The sequence below is a fragment of the Aulonocara stuartgranti genome, assembly GCF_965226115.1.
Source record: "Aulonocara stuartgranti genome assembly, chromosome: 17".
Taxonomy (NCBI): Eukaryota; Metazoa; Chordata; class Actinopteri; order Cichliformes; family Cichlidae; genus Aulonocara; species Aulonocara stuartgranti.
This window is the reverse complement of record NC_138953.1, coordinates 24,638,407-24,662,792: the sequence shown is the minus strand read 5'-3', so window position 1 is coordinate 24,662,792 and position 24,386 is coordinate 24,638,407. Positions and strand designations below refer to the sequence as shown.

The 24,386-nt window shown below is 40.0% G+C and overlaps 1 protein-coding gene across 2 annotated transcripts in view; it reads right to left on the bottom strand.

Annotated features, from left to right (window-relative positions):
- The window catches only part of ppfibp1a (PPFIA binding protein 1a), a 30,017-nt gene extending 6,274 nt beyond the window's left edge, over positions 1-23,743 (bottom strand). Inside the window, exons 1-14 of one of the 2 annotated variants that reach the window (XM_082510455.1) lie at positions 23,543-23,743; positions 15,354-15,433; positions 13,275-13,480; positions 9,962-10,042; positions 8,883-8,996; positions 8,639-8,749; positions 6,501-6,593; positions 3,869-3,986; positions 2,542-2,603; positions 2,396-2,462; positions 1,725-1,843; positions 1,438-1,511; positions 570-624; positions 129-282 (exon numbers count right to left, since the gene is read on the bottom strand). In XM_082510455.1, the coding sequence (XP_082366581.1) occupies positions 129-282; positions 570-624; positions 1,438-1,511; positions 1,725-1,843; positions 2,396-2,462; positions 2,542-2,603; positions 3,869-3,986; positions 6,501-6,593; positions 8,639-8,749; positions 8,883-8,996; positions 9,962-10,042; positions 13,275-13,480; positions 15,354-15,417 (1,318 nt within the window). In that variant the 5' untranslated portion in view covers positions 15,418-15,433; positions 23,543-23,743. Of the gene's footprint in view, positions 1-128; positions 283-569; positions 625-1,437; positions 1,512-1,724; positions 1,844-2,395; positions 2,463-2,541; positions 2,604-3,868; positions 3,987-6,500; positions 6,594-8,638; positions 8,750-8,882; positions 8,997-9,961; positions 10,043-13,274; positions 13,481-15,353; positions 15,434-23,342; positions 23,357-23,542 lie in introns of those variants that run through there. The other variant, XM_082510456.1, reaches the window with a different exon arrangement.
- Positions 23,744-24,386: the final 643 nt, after the last annotated feature.

The following is a 24,386-nucleotide window of genomic DNA, read 5'->3' as shown; positions in this document are numbered from 1 at the left end:
GGTTGCGATCTTCACAATTTACAGAGCCATGAAGGAAACATGAACATAAGTAATAAAATAAAAACACACACATAAACAAATACAGGGGAAAAAAAATCAAATGCCTTCTACAAGATGGCAAAGCTCACCGAGGTTCGGGGCGCTGCCCGTCTGCTTGCCTCCACGTAGTTTGAAGAAGCCCCGGCCAAATGAAGCGCGGGCTTTCTTGGTACCAAAATTCCCCTCGCTTGTGGCGTTTCCTTTAGTTGGAGAAGAAGAACTACGTCCTGTTTTATTTAGGCCCTATGAGAAGGGAAAAAAAACATGTAGAGACAGAAGCATTAAAGCACAAATCACAGGAAAAAAGCACCACTAGGTGTCAGAGGAGGACAAGCTTACACAGAGGACCCTGTGACTGGTCCTAATCATTCATAACAAGGAGGATCTACTCTACTACTTATTACTATTTCTTTTTTTTTTTAACATTTTGTACTGAGTATTTTTGATATAACAATAGAATATATTATTATAGAAATAATAAGTATAACAGTATAATCAGCCAGAGCACATCAGAGATAGCCTTGTCTTACTTGATCAGTGCTGCTGGTTCCAGCTGAGCTGCTTGGTTCTGGGATGTCTAAGGTACTGAAATCACAACAATGAGAATTCAGGCCTCAAGCACAGGCTAAAAAAATGGTTTAATAATCTAGAAATGTTCTTAACATCAAGTAGAAGTAATATTACATAATTAAAATTAAAGTGTTAAAAAAAAAATCAACCAAAAGAAAGGAAAAAATGAAATTTGTGCAGTACAATGCATTAAATTACTATTCTGCTAACCAGCAATTAGCAGCAATTGTTTCACAGAGTCATTTAAATGCGATGTACCTAAAAATTGTTCTGCTTAAAGCCTTTGCTCACTCAAAGTACACCCACACAGGCGTTTTCACATCGGTCCCTTGATTAGACCTTTTATGTCGGCACAAATCTTCGACTCTACTCAGTCCTGTTGTTAATGCTGTGCAGTACAAATTTCACCTTTATTCTTGTTACTGGTAGGGAAACCTGTGTAGCCTCAGATTCCCAACACAGCCATAATAACCTTTACTAACCTCAAAAGTCTAATCACACCGAGGTCTAACGCAGGGATGAAAGAAATTAACTCAAACGACTGAATAATTTCAGCGACAACAGCAAACACTTAACTTTTACACTTTGATGCTGCGTCCCTAAAAGCAAACAGCATCGCCAACACACCACCTTTAGACAATCTAAATTTATTCAAGCTGATGTTTCGCTGATTAGAGAAAGGTTAAAGTTCCCAGAGATCACCTAGAAGTAGACTGATATTTGTGCACAAAATGTAAATTACTTCATTTGACCCGTGAAACTAAATAAAGCAGAAAAAGAACGATGTCTTTTAATTACAGCAATCACATGTGGAAGCTTGAGTTTTACCTTCCGGCTGCCTGAAGCTGTCGCTCTCTGTCCAGTTCGTTCATTTCAGAGAGCACCGCTATGCATGGAACAGACTGAGACAACAGATAAAAGCATAATGAAGCAAAAACACTTTCCTAAAGCAGAGCATGCACCGACATCAACAAACAGAACAGCAAGAACCAAAGCTCTGAATTCCTGGCAGAAACAATTTCAGAGTGGGAGGCCAAAACTGAGTTTTTATAAAGGAAGTCCACAGTCTGGGGTTCATCCTGTGTCAGAACTGTTTTGATAGAGGTTGTGTTTACCTCGCCCAAGCCCCTTCCTGCCTCCCCCTCCAACTCCACAGTGACCTGATCAACCTCCATGGCTGCAGAGACCGAGGGATCATCTGGGATATCGTGGTAGTCATCTTCATTCAGCTTCTCTGAGAGAGCAGTGAGGGCAGTCAGCGGGGACACCATAAAGCACAAACCCACCAACATCAGTCTTACCTTTTCAAAGTTCATTGGCAGTGTTAAAAGCATTCCAACATTGTGGATAAAAGTACAAGAAAACAGGGCTTTTGACAGTCAAACGGGCGGTTTTGGGGTGTATTTTGCACTTGAGTTACACATACTTTGACAGTGAGAGAAAATGTATTTTTAACGGCAACACAAAGTCCTGCAGCTCTATGAAAATAATCATGGATAGAAACCGAAAGGAAGCTTTGTGAAGTACACCAGAGTTTTTTAGCAATTATTATTCAAAAGAGAAGATGCCTTTTTCTATCGCCAGCAGGTTTTGGGGGTCAAAAACTGTCTCTCTTAGAATGGAGAATTAGGTGTTTTACATGTTTATTTTGAACACTTTAAGAACCAAAAGGAGCTAAAAATATGTTTTAAATCCAGCTTTGACTCAGTGCAGAAGTCGTTTTAACAACAAAACTGTAAATATCAATGTGAGTAAATTTGAAATTTACGAGGTTAGATTTTCTGACCTCTGACCAGCTCCTGCACCTTTTTGCACTTTTTAAGGGACTCCTCCAGCTCTTTAATCCTTCGTTCCTGGAGACAGACACACATTATGTCATTGCAATGATGACTCGAAGTGAGTTAAAGCTGCTGCTGACGCACTGCACACTACCTTCTCATCGTTCTCTGACGTCAGCGACTCTAAAACCCTCTTCATCTTCAACATTTCAGTATCTGGAGAAAGGAGAAGAAAAAAGATGCTTTATACTTGTGAACATTTAAACATCAGCTCCTGCGGGCTCTGAAAGCAGCCAACAGAAACCAGAAATAACGAAGCCACTGGGGCACAGCGTACTGGTCAGAAGGGCTCTTGTTTCAGCTTTCAATGATCTCTTGATTTAGTTATCGCTACAGATTAACACAGGGTCTGTGTCTGTTTTTTCAAGCAACACCACACAATTAAATGTGCCCCCCCCCAGCCACTTGATAACGTAATCCAAACCTAATGAACTCCTAAAAAATGTGCACAGGCTGATATGTTGTATAATTTCTTGCATTCTTCACCACCAGCAGCCACACCAGCGTAGTGCGGCTGCTGACCCACAGACATAAAGAACAGCAAAACAGGCAGATCTAGCAGCTGAAGAGCAGGATTATTCCCTCGGGCGAGGTTGTGTCAGATTTGGTTTGGAGGGCAAATGTTGGGCTGGCCAGAGGCACCACTTAAAATTACAGTATGTGAGACTTCTAGCCTGTGCTGGGCAAACAAACAATTTAAAACACCATTAATAACTTTTTAGGGTGAAACTCTGGCGTCTTCACTCTTTGTCCTACTGTTCTGAAGAGTTCAAGCTCTGTGTGTGAGCATCATTTACTCCACTTAAATGTCTCAACTTAAGCCTGTTGCTCATCAAATCACCTTCGCCTCGAATCTTGTGCCAGCGAAGTCAGCAGCATGCACATTTACTCTCTGCAAGTTTCCCAATTGCACGTTAACCGAGTTCCTCATTTATTGTTCTAGTCTGCTTCATTTCTAACTTCTGATGGATTTGTTGTGCCTCTATGCTGAGATGGCTGAAGACAAAACAAAAGCCTTCCTGTCTTTAGATTTTACTGCACAGAACATGTTTACAGGCAGGCCAGCATGACAGAAGCACAACATTCCTCCATCAGAGTGGATAAGATAAGGTCAATTGTGGGGGTGGAAGGAGTAAGATAGTGATGTGTTTGGTATGGATCATACAGACGGACAGATAGGGAGTTAAAAAACTAAAATCAGGTTCAAATTACCTCAGACTGTCTGTGAAATGTAAGATACTTAAAAAAAAGAAGAAATGGAGAAATCCAGACAAAAGCTGTGTGATATTTGTCTGGTAAGGCTTCTGAAGGTGGATATAGTGTTGCTGGAATGGAAAATGTCTATTTTTCTAATCCTCAAGCCAATTTTGGAACTGAAGTGCATGAAATAGAACATGACAGTTATTAAAAACAGCTCCCACCTCTTTCTGCCCCCTCAGCTCTGTTGTGGCTCTCCACCTTCAGTCTGCCCTCATCCTTCAACTTCTGCAGCTCCAACTCTCGCTCCTCCAGCTGCCTCTGCAGAAGCTGCAGCTCCTCCTATAATGAGGGTTGACAAAGCCATAATTTATCTGCAGCATTTAATACTAGGAAGCAGAGAAAAGCATCTAATGCATTAAACAATCTGGAAAGAAAGGTATGCTTAAGTTAAATTATCAGAGGCACAGCAACTTTAGGGTGACTCTTAAGCAACAAATTGTTTCAAAAATGATGCCTGAGAGCTGCATGCAATTAAAATGTGATTTAGCTTGCTATAGAGTTATTAGGAGTGCATTCACTTTGATTAACAGGTGGGTGCCACTGGCTGTCTGCATAACATCGCTTCCAACAATACGAATCGCTGCTAGATTGGTTAGCAAGATTATTGTCTAACTAGTCTTTAGAAAATATAGCGCCTCTGCATTGGTCCTGTGCACACCCAACAGATAGCTTCACAGATCATCGTCTACATGCTGTATCCGTTTCCCATCACCAGGGGGCAGTGTCACAAATACATAATCCATGGCCTACTCTTGCTTGTGCTACTGTTGGTCTTGCCAGCCACAAAGAAAAGAAAAGCTATAACATACGAGGAGCTGTAGAAGAAGAATGTTAAACAAGTAAAGTTTTCTCTGCAGCCACTTTATTCTGTATGCTTTTTTACCTTAGCGGGAGACTGTTTTAAGGTTGTCCCGTTTGTGGTGAACTGCGCTGTGACTTACCATATACAGCAGTGGTCCCCAACCCCCGGGCCTCGGACCGGTACCGGTCCGTGAGTCGTTTGGTACCGGGCCGCGAGAGTTGAGGCTCAGGTGTGAAATGTATAGTTTTCAGGGTTTTTAATCGGTTTTCAGCGTTATTTTGTTATCGTTTACTCGGTTTTCCTGGGTCTTTTCACGTGTGTTATGAATAAACCTTTTTTTCCCCGTACCGGTACTAGTTTTATTTTGTTGTATTTATCCGTGACACCTTAAAGGCCGGTCCATGAAAACATTGTCGGGCATAAACCGGTCCGTGGCGCAAAAAAGGTTGGAGACCGCTGATATACAGCATCATCCACATGAAGCTACATACTACTGGGTTATTTGAGGACTGCACAAAGCGTGTGTAGATAGTTTGCAAATCTCTTTGCGCAGGCAAATAACTCTGCAGAGACAACGACTGCACCAGAAATTTGCATTTAGCCGATTACCTTAAACCTAATGTTCTCATCCAAGTGGGCTCCCATCTGGCTTCCAAAAACAAGGTCAGTCAGGTTGCTGACCTTGGTCTTCAAAAACTGTAGCTTACTGACCCGTTGAGTGAGGTCAGAGCGGCAAGTCCACCCTTTATCTACAGTCTATGTATAGACTAGACTAAAGTACTAATGAAGCCCCTTGAAAATACGTGTACAAATTAATGTCATATGACTTGAGACCGTCTTGTTTTTCAACTATTGCCTCTATCAGATGAATATTTACATAAGTTCAATGATTTGAAAAACGACAACTAAATACCTGCAAAATAAATGAAACTCTGACGTTTCTCCATAGAAACGTGTCCAAATTCACATGCTCAGGTAAACTAAATGTTATATGTAGAATAAGTGGAGAGCTGCGTTACCAAAACACTGCAAACACACTGTGGCACAAGTGATGTGATTCAGCGCAAACTCAAGCTAATCAACAAATTGCATAACAGTCAGCATGCAGACTAGTATCTCACACAAAAACTACTAATTAAAAACTCAACTACTTTAATATAGAAAATTTACAAGATGTGCAGATTTATAAATGGAGAAATACCACCCTCCTACTCAAAAGAAAAAAAACAAAACAAAAAACAACACTTGCTGATTAGCAATGCTTCGGTCAACATTATTTTGCTCTACAGGTGTAGAGAACAAAAAGTTCCATCCATCCATTCGCTTCCGCTTATCCTTTTTCAGGGTCGCGGGGGGCGCTGGAGCCTATCCCAGCTGTCATAGGGCGAGAGGCGGGGTACACCCGGGACAGGTCGCCAGTCTGTCGCAGGGCCAACACACAGGGACAGACAACCATTCGCACTCACTTCCATTCACACATTCACACCTAGTGACAATTTGGGTTATCCAATTAACCTATCCCAGTGGGGATAGAACAAAAAGTTAATACAGGATTTTAGTACTGGTGGGAGCACTTACAGCAAGTGTGGTGAAAGTCAGGAAATCAGTGCGCAGCAGTGAAGGAGGAGAGCAGGCTTAGAGGATCTTAAGGGCCAGAAAGGAGAAAAAAGAAAAAAAAAAAGGGGGGGGGGGGGGGGGGGCTGGAGATTAAACCTTCACCTCAAGTCCAGTGAACCGACCAGTGTTCCACTTTGGACGCTTGACAGATTAACATGTTGCAGTAAGATGTTAACATAACAGAAGAAATAAAAAGCAGAAGCCAAATAGAAGAGGGGTGGAAAAGAAGAATAAACAGAGAAAAATGTCACGGGGAAAATCAGAAGGATTTAAACATGTAATGATGCATTTCAAAAGATTAAAACATATTCAGATTATGGTTATGGTCAATTACAAAGCCGTTTGCTGACTGGATGTGAACTACAGACACTCACTTTGGTAGCTTTGAGTTTCTTCTCACACTGCACTCTTTGATTCTCTATATCAGTAACCCTGAACCGCAGGTCCGTCACTTCCTGGTACAAGCCCTGGGGAGGAAAACAGAACTCCCATTAACCGCTAAACTCTGATACAAACCTGAACTGGAGAGCTTCGTGGAGACTGTGCGTGGGAGAGATGTCTGTTTTTTTTTTCTCCCCTTCTTCAGCAGAAGGAACATTCTTGCCAAAGGCATCAACATTATTTTCAGACTGATGTCTCTCAGGAGGGAATATGAGGAGCTCAGTCTACACATGGAGACAAATCCTAGACTTAAGGGAAGGGTCACGGTTAATTAATGTGAAACTCCTTTTATCCCAATCAGCAACAGTGTAGGAGGCCTGGGAAACTGACTTTAAATGCAATGGGTATTTACTTTTTTTGTGATTGTAAACCCTTCATTCTTCAAGGAGGACTGTTGTTGGTACACAGAAAATATTTGATTACTTCTTGTTTATATCATCTTCATTTGTATTGAGAACAGGGTTTGGGATTTCAGAGAAAATGTGACTTTAAAACCGTCTCACTCAGCTAATATCATGAAAAGTATAACAGCGCAAAGCCTGTTCGGACCAAGTAGAACCAAGTTTATTTTGTTGTACCCACAATTTACAGATGCCCCCTAAACAAGATTTGGTACTTGTCTGTGACTGTTAAACTTAAGGAATCCATTAATGTCATGAACTTCCTTTGAAAGACCTGAAACTGACAAACCGAAACACGCTGCTGCACTTCTTCAAGTCTCCACCAATGCACCTCCCAAATTTAAAGTGGATGCGATGAACAGCAGGGTGAGAGAGAAGAACATACAAATATAGTGATTTCTGTATTTGTGTCACAACTTCAAACGGTAAGATATTCTACATTTTGTGTGGCTATTGTTTTAGCATTTTCATCATGTTGATGTACAAGAAGGTTATTGGTTTTGGTAGCATTTGCGCGCATACGTGTCATCATTCTGTTTGTAAACATGTTAGCTTGAAGTTTGAATGAATTGAAGGTCTTCTTCTCAAACTGCACACTAATACACATTATACATTACCTGCTGCTGCATAATGTTAGTGTAGTCAAAGCAAACATCTGTCATGCTACCCTTGTCTGATTTTTACTGTACTACAAACTTCTTAAAGTAGGCTCAAATGAATATATACAAAATACAATACCATTGCCTTAAAAGCAGAAACTGCCCAGACAGTGAATTTTCTTGGGGGAGGTTTGCACACTCTCAGCACTTGTTTGGAGTATGTGTTGCTGTACTGTTCTGTTATTCTTGGCATATAGCGTCTGAAAGAATTAGCTGCTATTGGTTGCAGTTTACACTGTAACAAAAGGAGTGCACAGAAAATTAACTGGACTCATTTTGATTCTGGATATTTATAAGGAAAATAGGCCCAGCAAATACCGACTAATAGTGTTACAGAATATATCAATATAAATCTAAATTTTTACTAATCATTTACACTCGCCTGGTGTTACGGAGCCCAAAGAAAAAGAAAAGGAGTTCCCCTTTAGATATGTTTTAATCAAATCATCATAATGCTTGACACAAACTTTTCTCGTTAGAAAGAATAGGTTTGTTTGGTTTGATAATATGAAGTGAGATTTTGAATGTGTCAAAAAGCTGCTCAAGGTAACATTATAAGGTCATGAAAACTAGGACAGACAAGACGGCCAATCAGGGTTTTCATTTAAAGCTAAACGGCACCAAAAACGGGGGGAAAAAATTTATATCCTTTTACTGCGTGGAAAGTACACATAATATATCCCAGCTTCCGAGAACAGTGTATGGAAAGCTTTTTAGCCTGTGAGAGTGGAGAAAGGGAGTATGGGTGGGTGGGGGTTATTTTGGCAGGAAACAGCTGCTGGAGCACAAGGACTGTTTAAATATCTTCTGTAACCCTTAAAGAAGTTCACGTTGCACCACATGACAGATCTCAGTCCAGCCGAGTGAGGCCGACCTTTGTGACTTTAAAACAATAAGTCGGTGGCTGCCAGGATTCAGAGTCGCACGGCACATTAGACGAGGTGCAGGTGCATCTGACAATTAGAATGCGTGCTTCTTTTTACAGCCTACATTTCGAGGAAGGTGCTCTACCTCATTGCCTCTGTGATCTCTCTCCACAGTAGATAGCTTCAGCTTCAGGCTGGACACCTCGGTCATAAGCTCCAGCTTCTGGGTCTCCAGTGCTGTCCGGTTCAAAAGCTCCTGTGGAGCAACATTCACATGCAGTAAAGGCTGCACTATTACCAGGAAAGAAGAAAGTTTCAAAATGGGTGGTCTCGGCTATCTCAAACCACCGTTAACTGGCATTCAATGCAAGTATAGAAAGAGCCCTTACCTGCTGAAGAAGCTGCTCAGTAGCATTGAGTTTCTCGTGATGTTGCTCAAGACAGCTGTCTAGATCTCGAATCTTTTCACCTTGCACCTCCACCTGGTCTGTTAAAACGCTTACCTAGACAATAGTGAAACATGTTTTATGACCTTTAAAGCACAGAGACATTAGTTTGACATTTTGGGGGAATATGCTTATGTACTTTCTTGCAGAGAGTCAGTGTGGTGGTCAACACTATTCTCATGTGTCTGTGTGGAAAATATGTAACTACATCCAGCAGGCAGAGAGTTTCGCTCAACACCGAGGCTGGAAATTGGGGGAGGAACAGCTGGCTCTGTCTAAAAGGTAACCAAATCTGACTACTAACTGATAAATCACACAAAAAACAAAAGAAAACTATTTGTTTAATGAACTTGGCAACTTCTTTGACTCATAACTATCTGTCTGGCCAAGAAAAAGCTCTGAAATGTAATCAGCTCTAATATCAAATATTATCCATGGATGGATTTCAAGTGAGTCACAATCATGAGCACTTGATTAAGGCGTTTTCAATTTAACACTTTCTGCCAAAGTAGCCTGAACATTCATGTCACATATTCAATCTTGATTTTGTTCTATGAACATCCCTCAAAGACACAGTGTCATTTTATTTGAGACCTCCTCTAGCATTAATGTAGTTGCCACAAAGTGTATTTTATGTAAACAGTCTCAAATGCCTGCACAGATTTGCCTAACAGTTAAAATAAAGGTTACAACTATTGGAGGAAAAAATAGACATATTTGGGCCTGTACTAACAGAACCGAGCACATGAATTCATAAAAGAAGCAATTTTTAGTGCACATGCAGCGACACTGTGGCTTAAAATAAGAATGGAGAAATAATAATTTGTTCCCTTCCACCAGATTTCTTCCAAATCTATTGTTTAATTTTGGCAACATGCTGCAAGCTTACAAAAAGAACTGAAAGCGTGCCTTTGATCCCACTAATAACACAAGTGCTAATAGCCACAATAACACTTAATTGCACATTCAAGACAAATTGCTCGGCTGTTTTGCAGCCGTGACAGAGAGCTTTGCTCACGCACCTGAAGAATGAGACACTCTTTGTCACTCTCAAGTCGTGACAGACGCTCTTGGGCAACTGCTTCGGAGCTGTGGACGTTGGTCTGAAATAAGAGATGATACAAGGGGATCTGTATTGTTTGAGCAAACAGCTGCATTTGCAATGCAAGATAAATAAGGCTTTAAGTTAATGTTTCTTGAAATATAAGAGCTCATAAAATCGGGAGATGGTATATAAATTATGTTGAAATGTAGATCTGCCTGGGAAAAGCAAACTAAAATACACAGCTCTGAGCTACATGGATATCCTAATGGATAAACTACACACTGTTTTCTTGTATAAACATAACTCACAGTCACATGGTTTTCCCTTGAAGGAATGAATTGATACGTGTTTAAAGACTTTCAGGAAAATGTGACGTCATCAGTGTTCTCACATGAAAGTGATTTCAGAATTGAATGAAAAGCAAACTTTTTCTCAAATATCACAAATGGAGAGACGAGGGAGCGAAGGAAGAAAAACATGAGCCTCACACAGAGTCAGCATGAGTTTTTATGATGGAAACTATTTGCAGGGAGGCTCCTATAGAAACTCCATCATTCACACACCCTGTCAAAACATTACTTCTAGTATAAACAAAGTCACAGTAAAGGCAAAGGAGCACAATCAAGAGATGAAAAGCATAGAGGATAATTCACCCCAGGCTAAATCTGCGCTGTGCAAAGATACGAACCATGCACAAAGTGACGGGTTTTTCTCATTTCTGCACACAAAATAAATAAATAAATCAAAAATATCAAACGACGGCCTTTAGGTTTGCAGCAACTCTCTCTGCTCAGGAAAGCAAGAAAAGAAGAGCAGATTTTCATTTCCTCATACTTATCGACATGTAATCCTCAGGTGAATCAACTGCATTTGATGCAAAACTAGGAGCAAATGGATCCAACAAGAAAGCAATAAACTCAAAATGACCTCAACAGGTTAAGATGCAATTGAGACAGATGATGAAAAAGTCTCTTCAAAGGGCATATATAACCTTTATTACTCCCAAATGTAACTGCAAGGCGTGACCAAAGATGTATGCCACCTCTCTAAAAGGCTGGGTTTAAATTGAGCTCATTTCCACATCAAAGTAGACTCCTTCTTGATCACTTTCAGCACGGATGCAATCTTTTAAAACTCCTAATCTGAGCACTTGTATATCCAGTGACGCAAGCTGGAACTTCAGAGATCAGGACAAAGTCACAGGAAGACAAACCTGGCTAGTAGGGCTTGTAGCGAACAAGAGATTGTAGTGGCCAAAAAAAGGGAGTGACCTCCCTTAGACTTACAGCAGAACTCTATACGTTAAAAAAATAAAATAAAATTATAAAGCATGCCTTTGACCTGAGTCACGCCCTCTGATCTTTGACAGAGATACGGCTTCCATCACCTCAATCTATGACATAACTTCATAAACCTCATGGAGCAGCAAGGGGTCCACTCACTGATCTAAAAACTAGGGGTGCAACGATATTCGTATCGATATTGAACCGTTCGATACAGTGCTTTCGGTTCGGTACGCATATGTATCGAACAATACAAAGTTTTTTATTTATTTTATCAACTTTCCTTCTGACGACGCTGTCTGTGTTGAGCGCTCAGTGAATCTGCGTTCGACTACTCCGCCTAGGCTCGACAGTGCAGCCTAGGCGGAGTAGTCGAACGCAGATTCACTGAGCGCTCAACACAGACAGCGTCGTCAGAAGGAAGAGCGCAGGGCAAGCTAGCGAGACAGAAGTTAAGCTCTCCTTGCAACATGGACCTCCCCCACCCTCATTCAGATCTGGCATTTGGAATTATTTTGGTTTTCATGTGACGTATGACCCTGAAGGTAAGCGAGTCATGCACTAAAGTAAAACAGTATGTTGGATGTGCCATGCAATGCTCAATTACATGGGTGGGAACTAGTGTGTTAGCGCAGTTAGCTCGTTAACGTGTTGGCCGTCTAGCCCCATGCACGGGGCGATCGGCGGTAGCTCGTTAACGGAGATTTGCCGTGTTGTGGCCTTAAGGTCATTTCAACGAGATTAACCTGAAAGCACTAGTGGGAACACAACGAATATGACTGCACATTTACGCCAACATCATCCTAGTGCAAAGACAAGTGGAAGCAGAAAAAAAACAAGCAAGGATGCTACTAACTTTAGCCGAGTCATTTAGACTGCCGTTAGCACATGATTCTCCTCATGCTGCTGAGAATATAGCCCAGAAGAAGCGGATAGTATAGCTTTTATTTTGGAAAGAGACATTTCTCTGTAATAAACTCTCTTTTCCAAAGATGAGTGATTCCTCAATCAGATACAGGGCTAGCGATTTTTTTCAGTCGGGCTACCAAAATCTTTCTCTTCCCTGCCCGTCGGGCTATTGTAGGAAAAATATATGTCAATGCTTTTGCATTCTTTCAGAAATGTAGCTGGGTAATTATGTCATTGGCATCGGTGAGCCACTGTCAATATGTGACATATTGAAATCGCGTTTGAATTTGCGCTTGTTTTTTTGCTTTCACTTTGCAATGACAGCACTGATCTGTGAGTGATGATAATTTGTGCACCAATTCCTCTGACATCGTCTTATTAATTGGTAGCTTACTATGCAAACATGACAAGTGAAATCTCCCGCAGCAAGCTTAAACATGTGAGAGGTTGATCGCGCAGAGAATCGCTGAGCTTATGTGAGTGCGTGTGTAAAAGCAGCAGGATATATATTTGACTACGATGACCTTCACAGACAGATATATATTTTAGTTCTGCTGAGCCAAATAAGACAGGTCAGGGTGAAGAAGTGACAGCCAAAGAAAAGCTTACCACAAAACGGAGAAGTTATGACAAATCAGACTATAAGGCAAAAAGAAAGTGCAGCTTTATGGTTTCATGGACAAAATAATTTCTGTGGCTGCAATATGACGAGCTAAATAACCAGGGCTGCACATAAGTGGTCCGCAGGTGCACATTCGCTGTCAAAATAAAAAACACGCACAAGGGTTAGGGTTAAATTTAAAAACTGTACTTTTGAGTTAAAATATATATTTATAATTTTAATAAATGACAAATTAAAAAGGCATGAACATTTTTTTGTATCGAAAAAATATCGAACCGTGACACCAAAGTATCGAACCGAACCGTGAATTTTGTGTATCGTTGCACCCCTACTAAAAACAGCAATCACACTGACAGAGGTCCAGAGGTGTGCAAGGAGAAGTCTTCATTAGAAATTCACGACACTTTTCGATCACACTTCAACCTAAAAGACCAGACAAAGAAATCTAGAGAGAACCCTACACGGGGTCTTTTTACCATTCGTCCGTGCAGCCACTCCACCAGACCCTCTGCAGTGGAATCAGGAATCTGACACCGCAGGTTGTCCCTCTCATCATTATCCATCAGCTCCAGGGCTGCCCGCAAATCCTCCAGCAAGTGAAGGACCCGAAGGCCACCGAGGAAAGGCGATGTGGGAGACTGGCAGTCAAACAGCCCGTTGGAGTAGTCCATGGCCTTGGAGCCTGGCGAAGTGCAGGGGGAGGATACATATAGAGGTTGTTATGAAATCTACATTTGTCTTTGATCTGCAGGAGTGGTGGAATCATGATGAATAGCTTGTGAACTCATACTTTCATACAGCTGCATATTCCAATTTTTTTTCTTTTCAATCATTAAAAACTGCTATTGCCTTTGTTACTGCATTGATGCCTTTAAACAGTCACCAACATATCAGTCTGTAAACACCAAATACATCAAACTAGATTACAGCATTTATATAGCTTGTTTTGGGGTTGATAATCTTTGTTACAGTATGTACAGTGCAAAATATTATTTAATATGAGTTATGGACTTTGCGTTTTGTTGCATTCACTAAATGGCAAGAACTCCAGGTCAGCGGTAAAAAGAATATAAATAAGATTTAACTTGTGGTGCATAAACAAACTAAAGCTCCTTTTAACTGCTTTAAATTAACTGCTGCACAGCTGTGCACATTTCTAATGTATCAGTTCTTTTTCTATGATGTAACAAGATTAAACAAAACGTCTATAATGAATTTTCACAAGAGCATATGTACAGAACAGGGGTATTCGATTATGCTAACGATTATTTTGTCATTAAGAATATGATTTGGAAAAAAATTATTTATTAAAGTTCAAGAAAAAAATCCTTGTCTTTTCATTAATTCCATGAAATTGAATTATTTAAAAAAAAAAAAAGATAAAAGAAAAAAAAAGTTTAGTGAGGTGACTGGCACGGAGTGAATTAGAGGCGTGAAGTGTGCTAAAAGGTCAAACATAGGAGCAGTTTTAGAAAACAATTAAGTAAATGATTCCTTTTTCATCTCAATTAACTTCTTATCTTGCCAAAATTTTAACAGAATTTAAAATTTGATTAACTGCACAACCCCAACACAGAGACACCATTTTTAATGACAGTTAAAAATGGTTGTTGCAGCTCAGAGCTGTTACAGTTGCAGCTCTTCACATCCTTCATAGAACATTTTAATTGGGGTTTCCATCAAATTCTCAAAGACCATTATGTTCGTTTAAATAGCTCACATGGTTTTCCCTCTGAAGCCATTTTCCTCCTACTCAAGTAAACATTTCAGCAAATTAAAGCGTCATAATAACTTTTAGGTACTTTCGTGGATACTTTAATGCCGATGTGGCGAGAATACCACAATCATGCAAACATACTGAGCAAACAATATTTGTATGGTGTCCATCAGACAAAATATAAGATAACAAAGACAATTAAATCTCTCTGTATAAGTGGCAACTGCATTTTATTTGGAAGCAAATGCGGCAGCATCCCAACTGATTTCAAGTGCATGATGTTCCCACCAAGCATGGCTTCCCCCACAGTAGCAGGGCATGAGGGCTTGATGATGCCTGTGGTTTCTGCGGAAACAGTGGGGACGGGGTGATATCATGTGATCAGCCGTCTCGTTCCCATTGGAAAGGTCAGTGCTATAATTACACACATCAGTGGAAAAAGTAGGGACTCAAAAACTGAAGTCTGGTCTGCTCATCTGCAGCAGCACAAATATACAGAGTGCAGCCAAAAGCTCACAAGCAAGAGGTTTATATTCCAAACTCACAGAGCTTGAATAATCATTAGTTTCCATCACGGCAGGGACAATGGAAACTTACTTTAATTCTTCATGCAGTGGAGGCAGACCACTAAAAGCATGGTTTCAGCTGTATTTCAGACTCATGTATATTCAGAAGGATTACATTAAACTGCAGGTAAAAGTGGTAAAGTTATTGTCCGCTAGACTCTGTATTTGCAATTTAATGATTTCCAGATGTGAGTAGACCCTCATAGCTTACCATGCCCACTTGAAAAAGTGCTATTCCCAGGTCTTAGAGTCCAAATGTTCACTGTGGTTACCTGCTATGATCCCATCCATTTGCTCCAAGGCTGCTGCCAACATCTCGCTAGCGTCAGACATCATCTTGTGTTCAATTGTTCTGAAAGAGAAGACAAGCATAAGAAAAAGGGAAACTCCATAAAGGATCTTGGCCGGAACTAAAAGGCATTAAAATATACTTCAAAATCAAATCACTGCCAAATATGGTGTCTGCAGCTATGCCTGCAGTAGTCTTTTTTATGTTATCAGTTCACAAACAGACTTTGATCGTTGTAAGACAGAAAAGATTGAAAAGTGGCCATCCCCCAAACTGCTGGAGTATTGCACATGAGGTAAAAGTATTGCCCTTACTGCGTAAAAGCTCTTCAACTTTTCATCAAAGCAACTATTCAAACTGGATCTGGCTAAATAGATGTTTAACAGCACTCAACTACAACTTCTAAATACACCGTGTGATGAGATGGTGTTTCATGCCCACATGAAACCACATATCACATCATCAACAGCCACTAAGACAACAGCACCGACAGCTTCTCTTCACAGAATTCAGAAATTTAATGACACTAGTGCAGTGTTTATTTGGATAATGTTACAAATTTTCTGGAGCTACAGTTTACAAATGTTCCCTGAAAGCATCAGGGTTGGCCTTATGTCAGTGTTTAGAAAAACGCTTAGGTGTAAGCACACACTCATTGAATGTGTGTGCAATTGTGCTTGTTCAAAAAGTGATTGTGTGATGGGCAGACTTAACTCCAGCTCTTGAGAGCTACTCTTCCAAAAGAAATTTTAAATGAAGGACTGGTTTGTTACAGTAAACCAAAGACTGAACAGATTAAACATCTGAAGTCATCTTTGTTGGAAACAGTTTGTTTTTAAAAACAATCTAAATGATTAAAAATGATTACACTGGCAAACTTGTAACCTTGGTTTTAGAGTTAAAGTGAGAATCAGAATCAGGCTAACAAGGGTATGGATGAATGTCTAGCATTTGTTTGGCTACTTTGATGGCTAAAAATGAGGTTACAAAGAAAGTCCCCCCCCCCCCCCAAAAAAAAAAAAAAAAAAGATGGCTAAATGTTGTTAATCGGTAAAAGATTTAGACTGCAGGCAGGTGAGTTCGACCCAATTCTCTCAAGTGCTCTTTTTATACAGACAATATGTTACTGACCCATTGCCAATTAACTTAATTAGCGCCAAAAGGTTCCTCCAGCTGTTTCTCTTTAGTACTACTTACTCTTCCAGCCGTTTGCTGTCCCTGCCCCAAGTTTTGTGTTTTAATATGTTGCTGCATTCAAATGATAATGAGAATTTTTTTTTTTCATGAAAGAGTAAAATGCCTCAGTTTAAACAACCAGTGTTTTAAAATGCTGTATTTGGGATAAAATATGGATTTGTAGGCATTCCATACGTTTTTATATAATAGTCCACATTATGATATGTCGTGTCATTTGTTTGACATTGCATTAAAAACAATATGGGCATACACTGGCCCTTTTCTTGTGCAACCATCACTCCTAATGTTACCCAGTAACAGTTTTTAAAATATAGCAGATGTAACACGCTGGACATGTTTTCAACCAAGAATGTCAGTATTCCCTAAAATGCCAGGTCTCAAAGTCTACTGTGGTGAAAACACTGGAACTTGGTGGGAGGGATGTTTTGATCCAAAACAGGACTGAAGAGCCACTTCCTAAGAGTAGGCAGACAAATTTGCAAACTGTTCATGCCACGTCTAAACAACTAAAATTAACATGTCCAGTAAAGAAAAGCAAGACAACAACAGTAAACTGCCATTTCTGGTGAATCAGGCAATTCCCTAAAGAGTCCTTTACATATATTTTTGATGCCACCCTTGTCCCTGTTGTAGTTACTGGTAAGGAAATTGCACTGTTGATGCACAATAGCCTGTTTTGAACCAGAAAGCCTGCCTGTATGCATGCATTTACATTTCCACTTGAAAAAGAAATTATTAAGTTATCACTAATCTTGTTACAGTAAAAGGTCTCATTCTTCCTTTTCAAATGACTGCTGCATCAAATTACCCTTGCAGTCGGCGACACAAAAAAAACGAAAAAAACAAAAAACAAAAAAAAAAAACTGGCTGCCTCAGAGACAAAAAACAAAGTGATTTCCAGGACTTATTATCCAGAAGCCCTTATTTCCGGCGAGTGGGCAGTCACGAGTGCTCATGGCCAGGCTCCTCTCTAAAATAATGGCACTATTCTCCCAGGGGTCTCAGGCCTTGTAGCTCCGGCATGCTCGGCATTTCAAACTTCCATAACAAAGTTGGACAATATACCCATGACCAGTGGATTCAAACACTTATCACATGTCTCTCTTTTACTTGCACTGGCCACTTATCGCTTCAAACAAAATCTGATTTAGACGAACTGAAACAGTAAACAATATGGCACAGAGAGCCCAGCTGTCCGACATAAAAACAGTAACCCCACTTGTTCAGACATCGCATAGTAAAAAAGGGAGGGGGGGGGGGGGGGGGGGAACTAGTGGCTTTGCCTCATTTCCTCCCTCTGTGGGGTGACAGTGTCATACCCAGTAGGTTAAGAAATTGGCATTAAGGGCTTAATTAAGACCAATGACCTCAATATGTGAGCTGGGTTTGCTACAGTCTGCTGTTAAAACAAGGAGCCTTAAGTGCTTTGGCGCCTGGTTTAACTGCAGAGAAGTGGGTGTAGGTTTGTTCCAAAATGTCATACAAAGTGCTGTATTTGTAGTACAACATCAACATATCATTACGCTTGAATCTAAACAGAACCCTGGTTATGCAGACACATGCATCTGAAGATATAACAACCTGCTTTCCATATAAACTGTAAAGTTTCCAAGTGGAATGAGGTTGGAGGCACACCACCGATGCACTTCTTACTACGACTGCTACTACTATGCTTTACTCTGTGATTTGATGGAAACAGGATGCTTTTTGAATAAACTCTGGAGGAAATATATAGCTCAAGAGTCATATTTGTTGCTGGAAACACTTTTGAAATTTAAAAACAAACAAATAAACATGTAAATAATGAAATCCTTCACAAGACACCCTAACTCATGCTCTGTTCAGCTGTCCTTAATGGTCCCATTTTTTTGTCCCTTGAGGAGATATGAAATAGAATGAGTTGTCATGTGATAAAAGCCACATCGAAACTGGAATGAGTTTCATGTGAAATCCCATTTAGCAACAATTCCCATGAAAGTCAAAATGCCAGGTCAATTTATCTCTGGAAAAGAGTCAAAACAGGAATTAAATGAGCACATGAAAATAAAAGTCAATTTTGTGCTGGCCATGCAGCAAATAGATGGCACTGAAACCTTCCGTAAAAACTGGTTTGGTCGTTCTTTAGACTCAAAGCCTTTAAAATGTCAGGGATTTTCCACTTTTACTCACATCAGTGATGAACAGGTCAACCATTTAAAAAATAAATTATATATATATAAAATATGGCTAAACCTAAAGATGAGAGTCCATCTGTGGCCTTGTGAAAGAGGGTCCATATGAAATTATATTGTCTGATGCCTGAAGCGTAGGAGTGATGACTGCATGCATTCCTAAGCAAGCCAGTTCTCCCACAAACTAAACACTAATACCAGGCAGTGACATTCCTGCTGACCTTTTTGACCCTCTTTCCCTCACACTAAATCCCCCCAAGGACTGTATTATGTCAAAGCCCAAGACATTTAAACTGATCCATGAAGGGAAAAGATAAAATGCCAACAAGAAACAACAAACAAAAGCTGGCGTGTCATATACATGGAGGCAACTCAAATGGATTCAGATATTTTACCCCAAGCAAAAAAAAAAAAAAAAAAAAAAAAAAAAAAAACCCACGCAGAAAAGAACTGAACCTACAAACAAGTATTGTCTATCTGCTAGAGCCAGAAATATCCTATTCCTCTGTGCCATGGAGCACCATTGTTGACCACAGCAGTTTGTTTTGACATCACACATGATCCATCCTGTGCCCAAAGTCTATTCTTCCCTGATGAAAGTTGAAACACATGCAAACATTCAGTCCTGCTGAAGTAATTTTTCCTCAAAAAAAAGATAGTGTCCAGCTGTTTAAGGAAATTGCTTAACCCTTACTTTTTTTCTTTTTTTATTGTCTTAAGTAGGAAGGAAGAGGCTTGGTCCCGACTATCATAGATATCTTTTCAGACACACCAGGAAAACACTGATCAGAAGGAAAACACGTCCACATTACATACTTTTGCAAAAACTTAACCACAATTGGCCTCCAGTTTGTTTTAAAATATACCATCAAGACCACAAATATCTTTGTGGGACTGAGCATCATTGTTATCCCACATATTGAGATGATGTGATGATACTGAGACGATGCAGAGCCAGCTTCAAGTGGTTGTAGCTTTTCCTTAGGCCAACGTCTTTGCTCTGTACACCCAGCTGGTTGTTGCATAATTTTTGATCGTCAGTGTCAGGAGAAACAACATTGGGAAACAAAAACAGTAGACACAACCTCTAACTTGATTTCACAAGAATCGCCCTTTATATTTTAAGTTAAAGACCATACAATATTAGAAAGAAAACCCCATCGGTTGACTGTGATCAGATGACCCTCTATGAGCAAGCATTTGTTGATGGTGGTGAGGAAATACTCCTCTTTTACAGGAAGAGACCTCTGCCTGAACCAGGCTTAGGGAGGGGTACGTATCTGCTGGGACCAGTCAGAGGGTAAACTTCTATGAAAGAGGTGGACATTTCACTCCAAGCCTATTCAACAATGCTCTTTTGATACACTTTTACAAAGCAAATATCCACTTATAGCCATCATGAATAAATTGCTCACAAACCTTAGTTCACTCTAAACTAAAGTTTTTATTTTAAAAAGGGCAACAATTGCAAAAGCAATGGATAAAAAGCATATGTTCAGAGGCCTAAAAACAGCTTTTTTGTGGAGGTCTGAGAGGCCATCTAACACTATAAAAACCACACTATAAAACCGCATTAATGACATCATTCACTTATTGTTCTGCTCTTGCCATTTGAATAAATGTTTCCACCCCCCAAAAAAGGAATCAATGCTACTGATCTAAATCCATCTGACAGAAGAATTTTTCAATTTTAAAGAAAGAAATCAGTAAGAGAATCAAACTCTACTTTTCTGGGGCTAAGAGGTGGTTTTAACGTCAACCAGATGGATTTGGAGTGATACAGAATGAGGAGGGGGGAGGGATGAAGCATCTGAAAATAGGCTGGGATTACTTGACCATACGTTGAATGGTCGGTCTCTGTAACACACACACGCCTCTACCGGTGCCTCGTGCTCCTATAACTTACCTCCAGCTGTGGTACAGATGTGCATTTCAGAATGTAGCATAAGAAGCTGCATAAGGTGAAGTACTACAACCCAGTTTGTCGTAGGAAGTTTAGACCTGCTCATAATCAGCTGTACGATACTTTTGCTCATGGTTTGTAAATCTGTGTGACACTTTAGGTCAAAGGTCTGAGAACAAGTTTAAAATAACTTGCTACCATAAGTTCATGACTACTTCTTCTTTAAAAGTAATCTAATCAATACATTCGCTTCTCCTTCAGCACCATCACCCTTGACTAAAATAAACTGCAAATATAACCAGATCTGAAACTATAACTGAATACAGACCGTCTCCAATACACCTACATTGCTGCCATTCCTTTTAAAACATTTGTTTTAGTCAGATTTGAACCCTCCTGAGCTGAACTGACAGCTAATAACAATGACAAAAGTTACTAAGACATTAATCAACTTATAAAAACTTATTCAGTACAAGAATCATCTGCAGGCTTTTGTGCACTGGAGCACAGGGCTGCACCTAATGTTTTTCCACACCAGTTGTCATCACTGCATTTTATGATTGAATATTCTGGCCCACCTGCCTTGCTCTTGGTCTTCCTGTGCCACCCAATTTAAGAAAAAGCCCCATCAAAAACTCCAGTAAAACACCCTCCTTTTGTTTACCCTTCCCCCTGAGAGATGGTGCATAGAACTTTCAGTCTGGGCTACTGTGAGGTCAGGTTGTTTCATAGTAACGTCAGACACTAAACCAGCGCTGGGTTTCTCACTGCAGCACCGGCTGCCGCAACACGCTACACAAACAAGTCTTTGTCTTTTAGAGCCTCACATGGTAGCACCACGACTCTGATCCCAAGTTATTGCAGTTTTTCCACGTGGCCCAAACTACATCACAGGCAGAATTCAAACTAGAGGGGAAAAATAAATTGTCAAAATAAAGAAAAGCTCTGGAGGAAATGAGTAAGAGATCTCAGCAAGCCAAGAAAAACTACAGTTTGTTGCCTTTGTTATCACTAACGTAACTCAGAAGTCCTAGTATTACTCACACCATTATAAGCGCTTCCAATAAACAGGATTGAAACAGAGGCATCCTTACGCTCAGGAAGACCTTCACTCAGTCCTGTCAGGAAGTGCTTCCTGGCAAATTCTGGGGAAATGTCTTCCTCTTGCAAAGACACTGCAATTTTCCTGCAATCCCTTCACACACTGCAATAAAAGCTGAAAGTCCAGGAGCTCCTATATTACTTCTGTCACATCATAATGGAGCCTTTAGCATCAATTTTACTGAATTTAGAGAGGAACGAGCCTTTAAATCTGTTCCTGTGAGACAAATGTTTTAGATTAAGACGTTATAATTAATTTCAGAAGAATGTAAACATCCCAGTATGTCATGTGGCTTCAACATGACACCTCCCTTCTTTCAAAATACACTACCACAAGATAACTGCACCAAGAATGCAAGGAATGCAAATATCATGGAGAGAAAAAAAAAAAAAAAAAAAAAAAAAGTGCCTGAGATAGAAAGGCCCCCGTAGAATTTTTGGACACGTGGCTTTAAGAAAAACAAAATCTAAATCTAGAAAACTTTGGGGAGTGTGCCATGTAAATCTTATTGCAAGGCAAGTTTACTGCCATGGGCCAATAATGGACTTTGTCCTGACTGACTGACTGACTGACACACACACACACACACACACACACACGCGCACACGCCTGCTGCCTGAGGAAACATGCTTCCAGGAGATTAGACTTATTTATTTGTGTCTCTTAAACAATCACTAAGCAGTTTGTTTTACTATGCTCCTGTAACATCAGATATGGCTGTGCAAGCAAGTGTGCATCAGCATGGGTTTTCTGAGACATGAATCATTGGCTGAATGAGTGAGGTGAGAATACAAATGTGGTTATTGACAGAGAGGGAAATAAAATCCTTTGTTAAGTTTTAGGTTATCTGCCTGCAGGCCAAGACGTCACCAGAGGGAGATCGGGAGAGTAGAGCACTGCCAGGGGGTCATGTGCCTCAGGAGTGGGGGTTTTCCTGAATAAAAAAACTACACTGCAGACTTTTACCCACACAAAGGCTGCATAAGTCTCAGGCTGATGATGAAAAAAGCCGACACTGGACCTGAATCAGCTATAAAGTGCTGGCTCCTACATCATTTTCTAAATGATGCTGGGCGCCAAACTGAGTCTGACTGGAGGTTCACGACAGTGATTCATAAGTTGGCCTGCACATTTATGGATACATAAATAAAATGTGATGCAATAAGGGTCCTCACATACAAAGCTAGCACAATTAAAAGCACTAAAAGAAACTGCAATGCTTTGAAAAAAAATGTACTGTCTCCAATAACTTTATCACTTCTATGGATTATTAGTATCTACATGTGTTTTTTGTTAACATGGAATTTAAACACATGTGTGGTGCATGGGCTGGTGATTTAACCCCAAATAACATTTTAAAACTGCAGTGAAATATCACAGTAAGACCCGGGGAGATTTTCTATATAAGTGTTCACCGATGGTGTAGAAATAGAGGAAAATACAAATTATAATATCACAATAAATTCTAAATACCTCAACACAATTATGGCTATTTAACTTTAGGCTGCCATATGTGCAGTATAATCTTAAATAGCCATTAACATAGGGAATACATTCAATATTCAAATGAATACGCAAAAGTTAGGGGAAAAAGCTCACCTCTGGGTTAATACGTTAGCTAACACGTCCACATCGTTTTTAGCTTCAAGTCCAATTAAACAGAAAACAAGATGACTTTAGCGTTTTTAACACCATAAAAGTCAAGTAAGCACTTTAGTAAAGACTGGAAAAGTCAACAGTTAACAGTAACTCTGTCTTTAAAACTGCAAAAAACTTAATTGAAACTTCGGAAAACTTACAGTTTTCGACCAAAGAAAAAGTTTTAACGACGGGATCCTGCAGTCTCCAGTTAGCTTACTCCAAACTCTTTGGCCGCCTTTCAACGGAGCTTCATGGTCGCCGTTCACCTTCTCATTGAATTTGTCTGTGAAATGAAGTTTTCATCCAGCTAAAAAAGGCGATAGAGTGCGGCGTCAAGTTAAAGCCACACAGGAAGAAACTTCAGGAAGTCATGACTTCAGAATAAAAGCATAAAATCCGTTAGCAGAGGAAGAATCGCTTTTGCCCTTCACAATAAAACTCATGTCCTCTGATGTTAGACTAAGACATGACATTTCTTGTATCTTTCTCACTGCTGCCACAAAGCAACACTTTGAATTCAGTAATTTTCATATTTTTTCCAACCTTCATGATAATAAAATGATTAAAAAAAACATCTTCTGCTCCTAGTGTTAAGAAAGTATTCTATATGAGCTTTGTCATCCCATTGTAGGCTAATATAATGTTGTATGTTATTCTTAACTTATTATTATATATGAGGGACAGCAGATGCTGAGCGAAGTAAGACAGAGAAGGTTGAGATGATTCTGACATACAGAGGAGGGATAGTGGATATAGTGGAGATGAATGCTCAGCGTGGTTTTCCTCTTCTCCTCTTATTTAGCAGCTCCACTGATATATCAATGGAGGACATAGAGGGTTAGTGTGACGGAGGAAGCTGAGACAGACAATCCACTGTAGTGACCTCTAAGTGATGATAATGATTTCATTTAGACTTTTACCTTTAATTGTGCTGTATTCAACTTTTTACAAAGAATTTATTCAAATTCAAATTCAAATTTTTATTTGTCACGTGCAGTCATA